The sequence below is a fragment of the Corythoichthys intestinalis genome, chromosome 17 (assembly GCF_030265065.1).
Source record: "Corythoichthys intestinalis isolate RoL2023-P3 chromosome 17, ASM3026506v1, whole genome shotgun sequence".
Taxonomy (NCBI): Eukaryota; Metazoa; Chordata; class Actinopteri; order Syngnathiformes; family Syngnathidae; genus Corythoichthys; species Corythoichthys intestinalis.
This window is the reverse complement of record NC_080411.1, coordinates 11,827,819-11,846,202: the sequence shown is the minus strand read 5'-3', so window position 1 is coordinate 11,846,202 and position 18,384 is coordinate 11,827,819. Positions and strand designations below refer to the sequence as shown.

Here is an 18,384-nt window from a genome sequence, read left to right as displayed (position 1 = left end):
AAAAAAAAAAAAAAAAAAAAAGAATGGCCAAAAGAAAACAAAAATACAGTGGTATGAAAAAGTACAGTGGTACCTCTACATACGATCGCTTCGACACACGAACTTTTCGACATCCGACGTAAATTTTGACTCGCCATTTGTTTCTACATCCGACGACATGCTCGAAATACGACGACAATGGCAGCACCGCAGACGAATGCACGGCGGATTTTCTTGTGTGACAAATCAACACTGGTTTCAGAAAAGGTTGGTACAGGTGGTGAAACAAGGAAAAAGTTGACGCTTACCTTCTAAATGAAGATGCAAATGACAGAAAAATATGAGTGTAGGGTGGGCATCCGTGAAATGGCTCAAAAATACATCTCCACGGTCCTCCTCCGACCATCGTTCGCCAGTCTTTATAAGTTAAGCTGACAATTCCTTTTGTGGTAACATCTCCAGAGAAATCGCCAACTTCGCCACGTTTTTATCATTTATTTCACAACTTATTCAAAACAAAAACACCTTCTGTCTGCCGCAATTGAGGTGTTCTCAAGAAAACATTCAAAGTGAAAGTGAAACTCAAGCTCACCGGTCTGTCTCTGGCACGTGAGCCCCGCGGTGCGTTCAGGGTCAGCAAAAAACGTCCGCCACATTAGAACCCGATTCGTTACATTAATACAGGAATTATTATTATTATTATTATTATTATTATTATTCCGATTTTGATTTATAATTTATTTGTTTTGCTATGTGTAATTGCCATTTGTAATAGTACCAGCAGTATTTTTTAAGGATTTAGTGAAGGTTTTTGGGCTGTGGAACGAATTAATGGAATTTTATGTATTCCTATGGGAAAATCCTGCTCGACATACGACCATTTCGACTTACAAACAAGGTCCTGGAACGGATTAACTTCGTATGTAGAGGTACCACTGTATCTGAACCTTATGGAATTTCTCACATTTCTGCATAAAATCCCCATCAAATGTGATCTGATCTTTTTCAAACTCACACAGATGAAAAAACAGTGTCTACTATCACTAAAACCACCCAAACATTTATAAGTTTTCATATTTTATTGACGATAGTATGCAAGCAATGACAGAATGGGGGAAAATAAGTAAGTGAACCATCACATTTCAAATATTTGTTCCCCCAGACGCTTCCTGTAGCTACAGATCAGTCTGGCACATCGATCAGGACCAATCTTGGCCCATTCTTCTTTACAAAACTGCTGTAGTTCCGTCAGATTCCTGGGATGTCTGGCATAAATCACTGTCTTTAGTTCATGCCAAAGCATCTCAATGGGGTTCAAGTCTGGTTAGGTCCGCAGAGATATCCAATTTAATGCCAAGTTTTTCCATGTCATTCACACCTTATGAAACGAATCCCCACCGTGGTGAGCATAGGTGGATCTACAATTCAGGCGAAGTAGACGATCGCCTTAGGCCCCCAGCCAGTAGGGGGCCCCCAACCAGCTGCCCTTGCCCCAACGAGCAACAGCTTGGGCCACCGGAGCCAGCAGCACCCCCAACTATTCGTCATGTATAATTATGTCAGCATACCAAATAAACAAATAACAAAACAAAAAAGAAAGCCATTTGAATGCTGCATTTATATTATCCCCCCCCCCCACACACACACACGCACTACAATGGACTGTTCCACGACGACGAACAGAGTATCAGTCGCTTAGCTTCATTTAGCGCCGTTTAGCATCGCTAAGCTCCGCTTAGCCGTTCGTTAGCTTCACTTAGCTCTCCCGCGGTTTTCACGCCACTAAGCTCGCTATTTTTACAGCTCACTTGCTACTTTGCATGTCGACTATCATTTATTTTGAACACATGAGCGAACGTACTCTCCATGAGAGCCAAAGTGCAGTGAGGGAGAAGTTGAGAACAGGCCTCTAATGCCTCTTTTAACTTTGTTTTTCTTCACACCGAACATAAAATACAAGACAGCACACCCTGTGGCGAAACAATGTAGTACAGTTTCAATCGGTCATACAATAACACTCAACGCTGATTAACAGCAAAAGCACGTCATGTTCGTCATACGGTATAAATAATGATTTCGGGAGTTAATCCCACATACTTCAGAATTAATATTATAATATGTTGAGTAAATACTACATAATACAGATTCTACACTAAGAATAGCTTTCAAATGACACTCTTCATGACAAATATGATTGGCAATGAATAATTATTATAATTATTATTCTACTATTATATTCGTAGTATACTATAATAATATTGGTAGAATTTTTTTTTAAAGAATTGTTTTGAATAATGTTGGAAAGGCAAAGTCAGTGTTCTGAATCTGTTTACTTTCCATTCTTTTGCTTTAGTAAATGCTATCAGCATTTAACCTCATTGTTTATTTCTGATGAATTATTGTTATTTACATAATTATTTGTACTTTAATAAAAATTTAAGTGTTCCAAAATAGTTTTGTGAATTAATAAGCGTCAACAAAAAATTCATTGCTAAATTAGTAAAAAAAAAAAAAGAAAATTATTAGATTAGTCGATTAATCGTAAAACTAGTCGGCTGACTAATCAGGAGAAAATTTGTCGTTTAGGACAGCCCCAGTGTACCGGAACTTATTTCCTCCACACCCTTCTCACCTTTTTAACCCCTGACCCATGAAGCGGGCCCCTGGATATGTTCGCCTTAGGCCCCAAAATTGCCAAGTCCGCCACTGGTGGTGAGTTTGAAAATGGTGGCAGGCAAAACAGCAGACTGCATTCTTTTTGACTGAATATTCCAGCCAGAAATATTTATAATCATACATTGAAAATGAGCATTTTTTTTATTCCCATCATTTTTCAGGGGAATTCTAAATCAGGCTGCTTAGGACAGCTATGCTTTCGGCCATCTTGCCTCTTCTGTCCTCAGGTGGTTTTGGCTAAGCAAAGCAAATGACCGTCTCTAAGGTGGTAGTCACATGAGCTGTTCAAAAATTAATTTTGACCCATTATGAAAATATTTTTTTGTCTATTTCATTCATTTTTTGGGGGGGGTTTATTGCTTTACAACTTTTATAGACAACATTTTACCAGCATAGTCTTAATTTTAAATTCATATATACGAAAGTCAATAACATGCAATGATATTTTCGACCACCGGGGGGCCTTAATCTCCGCGTATGGTTGTCTTTCTCTTTTACTCTTTAGCTGTCATTGACGACGGTAGACGTCCAATCCATTTGAACTGGAAGGACCTGGCAGCGTCTATCGCCGTCAATGGCACTGAAACGTGATCCTGATTGTGACATGAAATGACATCACAAGCATCTCTGAACAGAACCCTTCGAGGACGCCATCCACTCACAGCCGAAAGCGGCTTCGCAGGTGTCCGCCCTCCACAAGGCAACATCAGTGGACAATTCCAGCCCGCTGCTGGCCCGCTCCATCGCCTTCCGGGTGCAGGAGGAACTGGAAGGCCAGGCGTGGTACCGTGGCAAGATGAGCCGACGTGACGCTGAAAAACTACTACGCGAGGATGGCGACTTCCTGGTGCGCAAGAGCGCCACCAACCCGGGTTCGTACGTGCTGACCGGCATGCACAACGGGATGGCCAAGCACCTGTTGTTGGTGGATCCTGAAGGCACGGTAAGACTCTGACTACAAATGTTAGCCAACAATTTTTTTAAAAATTGGGGGGTAGATTTTTAGGCAGATTAAAACTAAAATGTGTGCACTAATTCCGAAATTGTAGTCGGTTATAGTTTGTAAAAACATACAGTGGCGCAAATAAGTATTTAATCAACCACCAATTGCGCAAGTTCTCCTACTTGAAAAGATTAGAGAGCCCTGTAATTGTCAACATTGGTAAACCTCACCCATGAGAGACAGAATGTGGAAAAAAAAAAACAAAAACAGAAAATCACATTGTTTGATTTTTACCAAATTAGAGTGGAAAATAAGTATTTGGTCACCTACAAACAAGCAAGATTTCTGGCTGTCAGAGGTCTAACTTCTTCTAACATGGTCTAACGAAGCTCCAATCGTTACCTGTATTAATGACACCTGTTTTAACTCATTATCGGTACAAAAGACACCTGTCCACAAGCTCAGTCAGTCACACTCCAAACTCCACTATGGCCAATACCAAAGAGCTGTCGAAGGACACCAGAGACAAAATTGTAGACCTGCACCAGGCTGGGAAGACTTTATCTGCAATACGTAAAACGCTTGGTGTAAACGGTGGGAGCAATTATTAGGAAATGGAAGACATACAAGACCGCTGATAATCTCCCTCGATCTGGGGCTCCATGCAAGATCTCACCCCGTGGCGGCAAAATGAGAACAAGAACGGTGAGCAAAAATCCCAGAACCACACGGGGGGAACTAGTGAATGACCTACAGAGAGCTGGGGCCAGAGTAACATAGGCTACTATCAGTAACACAACGCGCCGCCAGGGACTCAAATCCTGCACTGCCAGGCGTGTCCCCCTGCTGAAGAAAGTACACGTCCAGGCCCGTCTGCGGTTCGCTAGAGAGCATCTGGATGATCCAGAAGAGGACTGGGAGAATGTGTTATGGTCAGATGAAACCAAAATAGAACTTTTTGGTAGAAACACAGGTTCTCGTGTTTGGTGGAGAAAGAATACTGAATTGCATCCGAAGAACACCATACCCACTGTGAAGCATGGGGGTGGAAACATCATGCTTTGGGGCTGTTTTTCTGCAAAGGGACCAGGACGACTGATCTGTGTAAAGGAAAGAATGAATGGGGCCATGTATTGAGAGATTTTGAGTGAAAATCTCCTTCCATCACCAAGGGCATTGAAGATGAGACGTGGCTGGGTCTTTCAGCATGACAGTGATCCCAAACACACAGCCAGGGCAACAAAGGAGACAAAGGAGTGGCGTCGTAAGGTGCATTTCAAGGTCCTGGAGTGGCCTAGCCAGTCTCCAGATCTCAACTCCATCGAAAATCTGTGGAGGAAGTTGAAAGTCCGTGTTGCCCAACGACAACCCCAAAACATCACTGCTCTAGAGGAGATCTGCATGGAGGAATGGGCCAAAATACCAGCAACAGTGTGTGAAAAGCCTGTGAAGAATTACAGAAAACGTTTGGCCTCCATTATTGCCAACAAAGGGTACATAACAAAGTATTGAGATGAACTTTTGGTATTGACCAAATACTTATTTTCCACCATGATTTGCAAATATATTTTTTTTAAAAATCAAACAATGTGATTTTCTGTTATTTTTTTCCACATTCTGTCTCTCATGGTTGAGGTTTACCCATGTTGACAATTACAGGCCTCTCTAATATTTTTAAGTGGGAGAACTTGCACAATTAGTGGTTGACTAAATACTTATTTGCCCCACTGTACATGCATAGACTTCAATTCTACTCCCCATTGTAATCCGTCCATCCATAATTTTTTTTTAGACTTTCTAGCAAAAATAAATCTGTTTCTCGCTTTTTCTTTTTGTTTCAAAGGTCCGGACTAAAGATCACATTTTTGACAGCATTGGCCACCTGATTGGCTACCACCGTGACAACAACCTGCCAATCGTTTCAGCCGGTAGTGAACTGTGTCTTCTGCAGCCGGTAGTATGGAAGCAGTGACCCCCTGCCCGCCGCGGGGCAAATGGGAAGCTCCGAACTTTAATTCCTGCCGTCTCAGAAACTTGAAGCTAGAGGGAAGCCAATGGGGGAAAAAAAGTCGAAAAAAAAGCATATTTGTTATAGAACTGTTATTTTATCGTGACGACCGAAATGCTCTATTTTTGCGAAGACGTATAGGACACACGATCTCTTGATTTGGTGTTTCAAACGATATGTTATTGTAGTTTGGACAAATAGACCAGAGTATTTAAGATTACGAAAGCTACAAATGTTACTTTTATTGTCTGTCAAGCACAACCACATTTTTACTGATCCAAAAAACGCAAGAGCCCTACACACAAAGCTGTTTATCCTTCACAGTGCTCTCGAATGGTGGAATTCTTTCAAATGGTTTACTTGTCAAATGAGGAAGGGCCACTCTCAAAAATATTTTTTCCGAAAAAGTAATATAACTAAGCTTCATCATTTCATACTCCGGAGTGTAAGTAGTCATGAAAAGTAGCGTTGCACCGGCACCATTTCTTGGCTCCTGGTATCGGTAGCCGGCTGTGTGGTATCGGCCGATGCTTACGTGTACCTGTAGTACAAGTTGGTGTACTTGCATGTACCTGTACCACAAGTACGTGTACTTGCGTGGACTTGTACTACATGTACTTGTACTACAAGTATGTGTTCTTGCACGTACCTGTATTACAAGTATACCAACCAGCACAGCAATGCTGGCTGGATCACAAGCATGTGTACTGGCGTGTATGTGTACTTGCCTGTACTTGTACTACAAGTACATGTACTTGTGTGTACATGTACTACAAGTACAGAATGTGTTCTTGTGCATACCTGTACTACAAGTATTTACACATGTGTGTACTTCTCAAACAAGTAGGTGTACTTGCATGTACTTGTACTAAAAGTATATAACCAGCACAGCAAAGCTAGCTGGACCACAAGCACGTGTACTTGCGTGTACGTGTACTTGCACCACAAGCAGGTGTACTTGCATGTACTTGTATTAAAAGTATACTGACCAGCACAGCAAAGCTATCTGAACCACAAGTACGCGTACATGCACGTACTTATACCGCAAGTACTGTACGCGTTCTTGACCGTACTTGCATCGCAACTACGCGTACTTGTGCGTACTTGTATCGCAAGTACGCATACATGCGCGTACTTGTACCGCAAGTACGGGTACATGCGCGTACTTGCCCGTACTTGTACCGCAAGTGCGCGTACTTGCGATACAAGTATGTTTTCTTGAGCATACTCGTTTCGCAAGTACGCATACTTGCGCGTGCTTGTATCGCAAGTACGCGTACTTGTGCGTACTTGTATCGCAAGTACGCATACATGCGCGTACTTGTACCGCAAGTACGGGTACATGCGCGTACTTGCCCGTACTTGTACCGCAAGTGCGCGTACTTGCGATACAAGTATGTTTCCTTGAGCATACTCGTTTCGCAAGTACGCATACTTGCGCGTGCTTGTATCGCAAGTACGCGTACTTGTGCGTACTTGTATCGCAAGTACGCATACATGCGCGTACTTGTACCGCAAGTACGGGTACATGCGCGTACTTGCCCGTACTTGTACCGCAAGTGCGCGTACTTGCGATACAAGTATGTTTTCTTGAGCATACTCGTTTCGCAAGTACGCGTACTTGCGCGTGCTTGTATCGCAAGTACGCGTACTTGTATCTAGTTGCGCGTACTTGTACCAAAAGTAGGTGTACTTGCATGTACTAGCACAAGTACGCGTACTTGCGCGTACTTGAACACACGTACTTGCGCGTACTTGTACCGCAAGTATGCATACTTGCGCGTTCTTGTACCCCAAGTACGTGTACTTGCCCTTACTTGTACCCCAAGTACGTGTACTTGCACGTACTTGTACCAAAAGTAGTTGTACAGTGATCCCTCGTTACTTTGCGTTCCAAACTTTGTGCCCTCAGTCCATCGCAGATTCTTTTTTAATTAAAAAGTCGATCACGTAGTCTCCCTCTCTTTACCTTACCTTCCTCCCCCTCCCTGCTCTTTGTTAGTCAGGCACTGGAGTTGCTTATTAAAGTTAACAATGATTGACAGATGTTTAATATTTGTTATTGGCAGAGAAGCGAACTTCAAAACGCCGCATGCGTCAATCGTTTAACTTGTTAAACAGTTGCCGTGGCAACTCACATTGGGTAAGTGAGCCGCTTGAGCGGATTTGAGTGGACTCACTCAATGAAGCATTTATGAAAGCAAAACATTTTTTCAGCTTTATTCTTGTTTAAAAAGGCTTCGGTGGGACAGTCACATGTTTAAAACTTATCATAATTATTACATTTAAAGTGCTTGCAAAACTTTTATTAAAAGATATATATACATAAAAGATTTTACATTAAACACACACTCCAAAAAAATAAAAATAGGAGGGGGTCTTGGGGGGCACGCTACTTCGTGTTCTTTTACTTATCGAGGCGGGTTCTGGTCCCCATTAACCGCGAAAAACGAGGGATCACTGTACTTGCGTGAACTTGTACCACAAGTAGGTGTACTTGTGTATACTTGTACTAAGAGTACGTATGTGTTCTTGCGTGTACCTGTACCATAAATACATGCACTTTCATGTACTTGTTCTACAGGTACATGCACTTGTACTACAAGTATACCGACCAGCACAGCACAGCAAAGCTACACAGACAATTTCTCACATTGGTATCAATTGTTCTTTTAAAATGTTAAGCCTATAGTCTTTTAAAATCGCAACTTTATTTCCACAAAATTGACAAGTACTTCAGAATTGTAACTTGATTCAAACCTAAATTCTGTTTTTAATTTACTTTTTATTGACTTGGAATATTGTGTTTTCCGTTGTTGTTTTCAGAGAGGCCCTAAAACTCTTTTGTGGGGCCTCACTGGATTGCATGACCAAAAACCATGACACCAACGCTCTTTATTTAGGGCAAGGTTTGTGTGCTAACACTGTAAAGATAATCCTGCTATGATTTGCATGATTTGGATTCTTTTGTAGGTGTTAGTGTTTTTTCAGGTGCTTTGATCACATTGTCAAGTTTCGATGATGATTTTAACCCTTTATAGAGCACTCATTCAAATGCTATGATTGTCTTAATTAATCGAATGTTATTGGCGGTCATAACCAGTTTATTTCTCATGGAAATGACCAGAACAAACGGGAAGTAATCCAAAAATGCCCCAATATCAACAGTCAGTGACCCGAACCCCCCCATCAATAGGAAGTCAAAACACATATAAAGTTACTAAGAAATTCCTTAAAATCAAGAGAGAATGACCTGCAAATTCCCCCCAATTAACAGGAAATCAAGTGGAATTAAACATAAATTGACATGCATACCTGGGTCACAGCCATTTCATTTTTAGATCTCTGAAATGGACCGTATGTGAACCAAGAATGCCTCCAGATCAACAGGAAGAGACCCATAGGTGCCCTAAAATTAACTGGAGGTACCCAAAAGCAACAGGACCCAAGACCCAGAAATGCCATATAATCATGTGAAATGACCCTAAAATGACTCAAGATTGACAACATGTGCCCAAAATACACAGGAAATTACACAGAAATGTCCCAAAATCAACAGAAAGTGACCTGTAAAAACCCCAAAATTAACAGGAGGTGACCAAAAGCAACAGGAAGTGACTCAGAAATGTCTGATGAATTAATAATCAATAGGAATGACCCAAAAATGGAGACAGCGAAAACCAAAAGTGGTATTTGTCATGTGGCAAAATGGATTTTGCCATGGGGCAAAGTGGATTTTGCCATGTGGAAAAATGGATTTTGCCATGTGGCATTTTTATTTTTATTTTATTTTTTTTTGCCATGTGGCATTTTTTGTGGCAAAATAGATTTTGCCATGTGGCATTTTTTTTGCCATATGGCAAATTGATTTTGCTATGTGGCATTTTTTTTTTTTTTTTTTTGCCATATGGCAAAATCTATTTTGCAATGTGGTATTTTTTTGCCACGTGTCGCAAAATGTATTTTGACATCAAGCATTTTTTGGGGGGAATGTGTCAAAATGGATTTTGGTTCATGGCATTTTTGGGGGGTATTTGGCATTTTTCCAGGCCATGCACATCAGTGCCATTGACGGCTATGCACGTCCAAATTTTCCATTCATATTAAATGGAAAACGTGTGACTGTGATTTTTGGATGCCATAAACCCCCCCCCCCCCAAAATGCCACATACCCCAATTAAAAAAAAAAAAATGCCACAAACCAAAATACATTTTGCCACATACCCCCCAAAAAATGCCACATGTCAAAATACATTTTGTTGCATCGCAAAATCAATTTTGCCACATGGCAAAAAAAAAAAAAAAATGCCACAAAAATCAATTTTGCCACATGGCAAAAAAAAAAAAAAAAAAAAAATGCCACATGGCAAAATCAATTTTGCCACATGGCAAATACCACTTTTTGTTCTCGGCCCTGCTGCAAAAATGGCCCAAGATCAACATGAAGTGACCAAAATGCACAGGCTACTTTACCAACTAGCAAAGCAAAGCATCCCCACGCCATAAATTGCATTCTCTACTCATTTCTAGACTCCTTAATATTTTATTAATTTATGAATGTACTTTTCATAAATAAATAATAACTTAATCATGATATTAAAGTTATTTAATTGACTTTAAATACTTGCCCTATGAATGGTTAAAAGTCAGACATAAATAGCACAATCACAACCTTGGATGAGACGCCGTTTGCATTCTCACCAAAGACACATCACCAGCCCCTCCACTAGGTGTCAGCACAGATGATTTAAGAACCTCATTTCCTCACCCGAGTAGCAAAAACCAGATAATTTCACGATCTATTATTGACAGCAAACGAATGGAGATGCGTTCAAATGCAGTCCAACCAAAATCAGCATGCGTTTCAATGGGTTTAGATGAGAACGATGCAATGTAATGCCTGTAATTTTGCTGCAAGAAGGGAGTGTACAGTACGTGTTTGTCATATAACAAGTTAACAGAATTTCATGGTGTCGGAAAAACCGGGAAACAATCACAGCACGGGAATTTGGGGGGCGAAATAGTCGACTTTATTCAATAGAAATGCACGTTTGCAGTGATTTTGATCTCTTTCAGTCCTGTCGTGTGCTATCAAGTAGCTCTTTCTGTTCTTCTGCTGTGAATTCAAAATAGTTTTTCCACTAGTAGACGTCCGATCCATTTAAAGTAGGAGGGCTCCCACCTAACCTCCCATGTCAAATGGACTGAATGTCTAGCACCGTTAAAGGCAGCAAGAGGTGGGTAGTAACACGTTACATTTGTTATTACAGATTGTTATGATTTATTTCTGTAGATTTTACAAGTCGGAATCAGATAATTTAGGTGTATTTTTTTTTTTTTTGACCTAATATGGTCATGTATTAGTATAATAACAATTCATATACAGTGAGGAAAATAAGTATTTGAACACCCTGTGATTTTGCAAGTTCTCCCACTTGGAAATGATGGACAGGTTTGAAATTTTCATTGTAGGTGCTTGTCCACCGTTAGAAACAATCTTTAAAAAAATTATCCAGAAATCACAGTTTTTTTTAACAATTTATTCATATTATACTGCTGCAAATAAGTATTCGAACACCTGGGAAAATCAATGTCAATATTTGGTACAGTAGCCTTTGTTTACAATTACAACAAGTTTGCAATCACCAAGTTTGAACAGACTGCAGCAGGGATTTTACACCACTGCTCTACAGAGATCTTCTCTAGATCAATCAGGTTTCTGGACTGTCATGGAGAGCCAGTTTGAGCTTCCTCCAAAGATTTTCTATTGGGTTTAGGCAGTGCTTAATTTGTAAATCATAAAGTGCCGGAACACAAAGTACATATGACGGCGCAGGGATGGCGAGACAGGCACAGGTCCCAGAACATACGCAGAAAATGGTGCTGAAAACAACACGCAAATGCCCACTTGCCATGCTGTGTGACTTACAAGCCTCAATTTCAGATAATATCCATGGTATAAATGTTATGACAACAATTTACAATTATTTAGGCGATACTCTGCACAGCACGGGCAATTGCCCACATAACCACAGGTGGGACTTACAGTACACAGTCAGCAATTAGTTTCTTAACAGGTCTAACTTGTAAAACATTAGAAAAAAAAATCAGAGACTACAATAAATAACACAAACCCATTCTTTTGTGAGTTGCACCCACCCCGTCTTCTCTGGCCCCGAAGTTCCCACCGCCTTACAAATTGTGCAGCCCAGACCCGAATTTTCCATAAGGGTACTTGCCTGTTGCTCCGTCTGTTGGCTGTCCACCTGGCTGACTGCTGGCACTGTCGCTGGCCCCCATTCTGGGTGGCGCTGAACAAGACCAGCTGCTGCCACGGTAGCAGCCTCCTGCCCCAGCTTGGCTGACTGTCCATGAACCTGGCTAGGTAGCTGCTGCGGCGCTGGCCTCCTGCTGCACCCGGTCCTGCCCGTTAGCATGATCACTGCAGCTGCCCTCATCGCCGGTTGTTGCTTTTCTGACTCATTCTGAACCATCTTCCTTCTTTTTGAAAAAAGACAGTAAATGCACCTGTCTTTTTGGCATGAAGAAATATTGTTTGATCCTGACTGCTTGCTCCCCAGATGCCGCAAATTTTCAAAGGTTTAAAAAAAAAAATTTTCTGTCATTGGCGTGATTTGTTGGTCCAGCTTTTCAGTGCATCAACAAATCTCCGACTCTTTCAAATGATGTTAATTTTTTATAAACAACGTGTAATTTTTGGGATTTGTTCTGTAAATGAATTTATGCATATTATTATTTTATTTTATAAATTTTTTAAATACGTTTTTATATTATTACATTATATGATTATTATTTCCTATACACGAGAGGTGCCGGATCTGCCCAAATAAGTCACACAAAATAAGAACACAGGGAGGCCAAAATCAAGAGGTGCCGGATCTTGTTCCGGCAGGATCCGGGTTTAGGTCTGGATACTGGCTAGTCCCCTCCAGAACTTTGATATGCTTTTTATGAAGCCACCCTTTGGTTATTCTGGCTGTCTGCTTTGGTCCATTGTCATGTTGGAAGACCCAGTCACGCCCCATTTTCAGTGCTCTAACTGAGGGAAGGAGGTTATTCCCCAAAATCTCACAATACATGGCCCTGATCGTCCTCTCCTTAATACTGTGCAGTCATCCACTCTCATGTGCAGAAAAACACCCCCAAAATATGATGCTACCACTACCATGCTTCAAAGTAGGGATGGTGTTCTTAGGATGGTACTCATCATTCATCTTCCTCCAAACACTATAAGCGGAATTAAGACTCAAAAGTTCCATTTTGATCTCCTATGATCATATGACTCCTCTGCATCATCCAAATGGTCATTGGCAAACTAAAAACGGGCCTGTACATGTGCTGGTTTAAGCAGGGGAACCTTCCGTGCCATGCATGATTTTAAACCATGACGTCTTACAGTATACCAACAGTAAGCTTGAAAATGGTGGTCCCAGCTCCTCTCAGGTCATTGACCAGCTCCTCCTGTGTAGTTCTTGGCTGATTCCTCACAATTCTTAGGATCATTAAGACCTCACGAGGTAGATCTTGCATGGAGCCCCTGTCCGAGGGAGATTGACAGTCATATTTGGCTTTTTCTATTTCCTAATAATTGTGCTATTGTTGGATCTTAGATCACCTAGCTGCTTGGCAATTTCCCTGTAGCCCTTTCCAGCCTTGTAGATGTTTACAATTCTGTTTCTGGTGTCTTTGGACATCTCTTTGGTCTTGACCATGTTAGGAATTGGAGTCTTCATGATTGTATGGGGTGGACAGGTGTTTATATGCAGCTAAATTCCTCAATTAGGTCAAAAAGGCAGACTCAAAAAGTCCACCTCCACTTATTCGTTGGACTTTTTAAATGTGACTAAACAGGTCTTTGAGGCTCACAATTCTAGCTAATAGACAGGTGTTCAAATACTTATTTGCATAAGTATAATACAAATAGTTTTTAAAAAATCATACACTGTGATTTCAGATTTTTTTCTTTAGATTGTCTCTCACAGTGGACCAGCACATGCCATGAGAATTTCAAACCCACCTATCATTTCAAGGTGGGAGAACTTGCAAAATCGCAGGGTGTTCAAATACCTTTTTCCTCACTGTAGATCACTTTTTTGCTGAGAAAAAACAATGGAAGCAGTTTCTCACAATGTTACTCATTACTTGAATATCCTAAGTTTTCACCAAACATTTTTTTTTACTTGTACTTCACTATATTTTTGGGATGACTGCTTTCACCTCTACTTGAGTAATATTATTTTGAAGTAACGCTACCTACTCTTACTTGACTTAAGTTTCTGGCAACTCTGCCCACCTCTGACGGCTGCTGATTAATTGAATGAGTGCCCTGTAAAACAAGCCGCACTTGTGACTAAAAATCTGTTTGAATGACTTCCCTGCAAGAAGAAACTCAAGGCAAACAATGGAAGAATACGTCTTACTTTAGCAAGGGTTTCCGTTGATGAAAATGTGCCTTTTCTTTGTACAAACTACTGGATGTTTCTCCTCCCTTCTATCTTTAAAGTGCAATAGGTTCAATATGGAGCATGCCTGTCCTCCACTTGTGGAGTCGGTGTTTTGGCCCTGCTGCGTGTTGCTGCTCGACACTTCCTTCCCTCAACACTTCCCTCACTCCCTCTCTTATTATTATTGTTATTATATACATTGAGTGTAAACGTTAAGCTTTCCCCCGCCACACGATAGAACTAGAATCACACAAGAGGTCACTATTTTTGGAAGAGTGCAGTAAATGGGGGGGAAAGCAAGAGAATCAAGGACATCAAATCAAAAGACAGTCTAGATGTTTACAGATTTAATCCTTTGGTTGTATGGGTTTGACATTATTCTGTATGACTGTTGGCAATAAAACCGTGAATGTGTAGAATCTCTGCTTTTTACTACTGTATATTTATAAAAGATTGCATATTGTATCACATATAATTTGGTATTTAAAAAAAAAAAAACGTTCTATTCGAGTAATCGGCTGATTATCGTTATTAAAGCATCGCAATATGATTAGCCATTATATTTTAAGTCCACGACCGCATTTATCGGTATCAGATTTTTGGAATTGGACTATAGCGGGACTAGTAATATCTTCATTTATTTTGCTTGCAATGAAAAAAAAAACACAAAAGAGAATGAAAAAAAATAATTCATTATCATTTTACACAAAACCCCAAAAATGGGCTGGACAAAGGTATTGGCACCCTCAGCCTAATACTTGGTAGCACAACCTTTAGACAAAATAAGTGCAATCAACCGCTTCCGGTATCCATCAATGAGTTTCTTACAATGCTCTGCTGGAATTTTAGACCATTCTTCTTTGGCCAACTGCTCCAGGTCTCTGAGATTTGAAGGGTGCCTTATCCAAACTGCTATTTTTAGATCTCTTCCACAGGTATTCTATGGGATTCAGGTCTGGACTCATTGCTGGCGGCTTTAGAAGTGCTTTCTCCCAAACCATTTTCGAGTGCTTTTTGAGGTGTGTTTTGGGTCACATTGTCCTGCTGGGAGACCCATGACCTCCGAGCGAGACCCAGCTTTCTCACACTGGGCACTTCATTATGCTGCAAAATGTGTTGATAGTCTTCAGACTTCATAATGCCATGCACAAGGTCAAGCAGTCCAGTGCCAGAGGTAGCAAAGCAACCCCAAAACATCAGGGAACCTCCGCCATGTTTGACTGCGGGGACTGTGTTCTTTTCTTTGAATGTCTTGTTTTTTTCCCTGTAAACTCTATGTTGATGCCTTTTCCCAAAAAGCCCAATTTTGTCTTATCTGACCAGAGAACATTCTTCCAAAACGTTTTTGGCTTTTTCAGGTAAGTTTTGGCAAACTCCAGCCTGGCTTTTTTATGCCTCTGGGTCAGAAGTGGGGTCTTCCTGGGTATCCTACCATAGAGTCCCTTTTCACTCAGACACCGACGGATGATGTGGGTTGACACTGTTGTACCTTTCGGACTGCAGGACAGCTTGAACTTTCTCTATTAGTTGAAGTTCTTTATCCACCATCCGCACAATCTATCATTGAAATCTCGTCAATTTTTCTTTTCCGTCCACATCTATGGAAGGTTAGCCACAGTGCCATTGGCATTACACTTATTGATGACACTGCGCACGGTACACACAGGAACATTCAGGTCTTTGGAGATGGACTTGTAGCCTTGTGATTGAGCACAGGGCCGGAGTGGGACTCATTTTCGGCCCTGGAATTTCATGCCTCAGACCGGCCCACTCATTTAAAATAATGTCATTATGCATACACGTGTTAAGTTCAGTGTTCTCTAAAGCCGTGTACTGTAATTCTGTGTATGTAAAATGTGTATAATATGTAATAAAAAATGTGTATGCATATGTAAAATATGCAGGTCAATTGCATCAAACATTTATCTATCACTTTCAAATGTGTAGTTTTATTGCATCTAACTTTTGATAAATAAATGAGCCACTATTATCATTTGGGCTTAAAATGTGACCATATTAGAATTGAAGCTTGCTTGTTCACACTGTTACAACACCTGTTTTTTCAACACTGACAGCATCAATGGCAGCAATCCCATCCTCACCACTTCCCCATGTGTCTGCCACTGACATTAAATCACATATTAAAGAAATAGTCCATTTTGAACATAACAACAATGCATTCTGATCAATTCAAGTCAGCTTTATGGCACTTTAAAATGCCACGTAATTGATTACAGTATATTAATTCTAATTTTCACTCACTGAACAACATGGCAATCCTTCTTCCAGCTCTGCACCTGTGGCGTGTTCATTATGGCTAATGCTTGTTGCTACATATCCCTTGTGAGGTACTACAAGAAGCCAAAGTTTCCACAATTACATTTTGTTGTATCACACGGTGCAAGTTGCATTTTATCCGCCATCTGGCCTTACCACTTTCGTTGTAATCCTCTGTAGTTTGAGGCAGCGAAGTCGTTGCATGAAAAAAATTAGGTATTTTTGCGCATTTTGCCGATTCTTTCACGAGTGGTTTTCTCTTTTATAATTCTTATTTTTTTCAGCGCAACCCTTGCTCTTTTTATCCATCCGAGCACCGAGATAGCAGCTAATTTGGCTCAATACAGACTACAATTAGGGGGCGAAGCTGCATGCTGTATTTTTCGTCTGCACACGTGAGGATGCATCTGGAAAAGAAAAAAAAAAAAAAAAAATTATTTTTATTTTTTTTTTTAGATGGCCCACAGGGACAGCGGTAACAGAATGTAAATTATACTCACTGACACTGTCATAAATAAATACCAAACAAAAAATTATAACAGAGTAATTTTTTTTTTTTATAAAACCCGGACCCGCCCATCTGGCCGGCCGGCCCATCGGGAATCGTCCAGAAGCTCCCGATTAGTCACTCCGGGCCTGATTGAGCATCATCCTCACAATTTTGCTTGTCAAGTACTCAGACAGTTCTTGGGTCTTCTTTCTTTTCTCCATGCTCACGGTGGTACACACAAGGACACAGGACAGAGGTTGAGTCAACTTTAATCCATTTTAACTGGCTGCAAGTGTGGTTTAGTTATTGTAACCATCTGTTATGTGCCACAGGTAAGTAACAAAAGCTGTTAATTACATAAATTAGAGAAGCGTCACATGATTTTTCAAAGGGTGCCACTACTTTTGTCTGGCCCATTTTTTTTTTTTTTTTTGTGTAAAATGATAACGATCCCCCCCCCACACACCCCCCCATTCTCTTTTGTGTTTTTCTTTGCAAGCAAAATAAACGAAGATAATATTACCATCGCATTTATAATTGCAATCATTTTTTGGGAGAAATTGAACATTATCTGACAGAATTGCAGGGGTGCCAATAATTTTGGCCAGTAGTGTATATGAACAGTTATTATACTGTACTATAACCTATTACATAGCCATATTAGGCCAAAGAAATACACCAAAATCATTGAATTCAAACTAGAAAAAAATGAAACATCACCCATCCAAAGAGCAGAAGTGCCCTCTAGTGGAGAAAAAACATTGTTACCTCTGATTGGAATCATGGGTATTGTTGTGACCTCTCATTGGCGAAACAGACAACTACTGTCAGCATCTCTGGCAAAAATAAAGTCACTATGTAGAATAAAAAGGAGAAATTGTAACGACTGCAGTCAAGCCCAAAGTAACAGAGTCAGACTTGTGTTTGTTTTATGCGATCAAACTAAAGTAAAAGTAAAAACTATGGCGTGGTAAAAATGGCATCTAAGAAGTACATTTTTCTCAAAAAGTGACAAAGTAAATGAAAAGGAGTAAATGTAACGTGTTACTACCCACCTCTGTTCTTATTATAGTGTCATAAGACTGTCATAATTATGACATGACACCTGTCATGAACAAGGATGAATTCTTATGACAGATGTCACTAAGTGTGCTAAACAGAACCATAACATTTGAAATAATGAAACATGCATTCATTCACCCCCCCCATTCAAAATGGATTGAACATCTATTTCCGTCAATGGCACTGCAACGTCCATCGTTCAATGCCAGGGATCCTTGTTAAACTGTGTTTGATATTTATTGCCGTCATTGACAGTGAATGATTTAATTTAATTTAGTTAACTTTTATATTGTCTGAAATGTATTAAATTTAGTTCAAGTTTTCTCAATCATGCTTCATATTTGTTAGTCTTACATTTGATGATACAAACCATGCGACAAGACAATTAGGAACGCCTGGGCAAGAGCGTAGCTGATTGGTTAACACTCAGGAAGTGGACAGGTGGTAATGAAAACCTAATCAAGGAAGGAAAGCAGAGGCGGGA

The 18,384-nt window shown here is 40.4% G+C and overlaps 1 protein-coding gene across 1 annotated transcript in view; it reads left to right on the top strand.

Moving 5' to 3' along the window:
* shc3 (SHC (Src homology 2 domain containing) transforming protein 3) overlaps positions 1-6,773 on the top strand; it is a 44,841-nt gene extending 38,068 nt beyond the window's left edge. Inside the window, exons 11-13 of the mRNA XM_057819543.1 lie at positions 3,291-3,598; positions 5,442-6,357; positions 6,389-6,773. Of these exons, the coding sequence (XP_057675526.1) occupies positions 3,291-3,598; positions 5,442-5,570 (437 nt within the window). The 3' untranslated portion in view covers positions 5,571-6,357; positions 6,389-6,773. The remainder of the gene's footprint in view (positions 1-3,290; positions 3,599-5,441; positions 6,358-6,388) is intronic.
* The last annotated feature ends 11,611 nt before the right edge of the window (positions 6,774-18,384 follow it).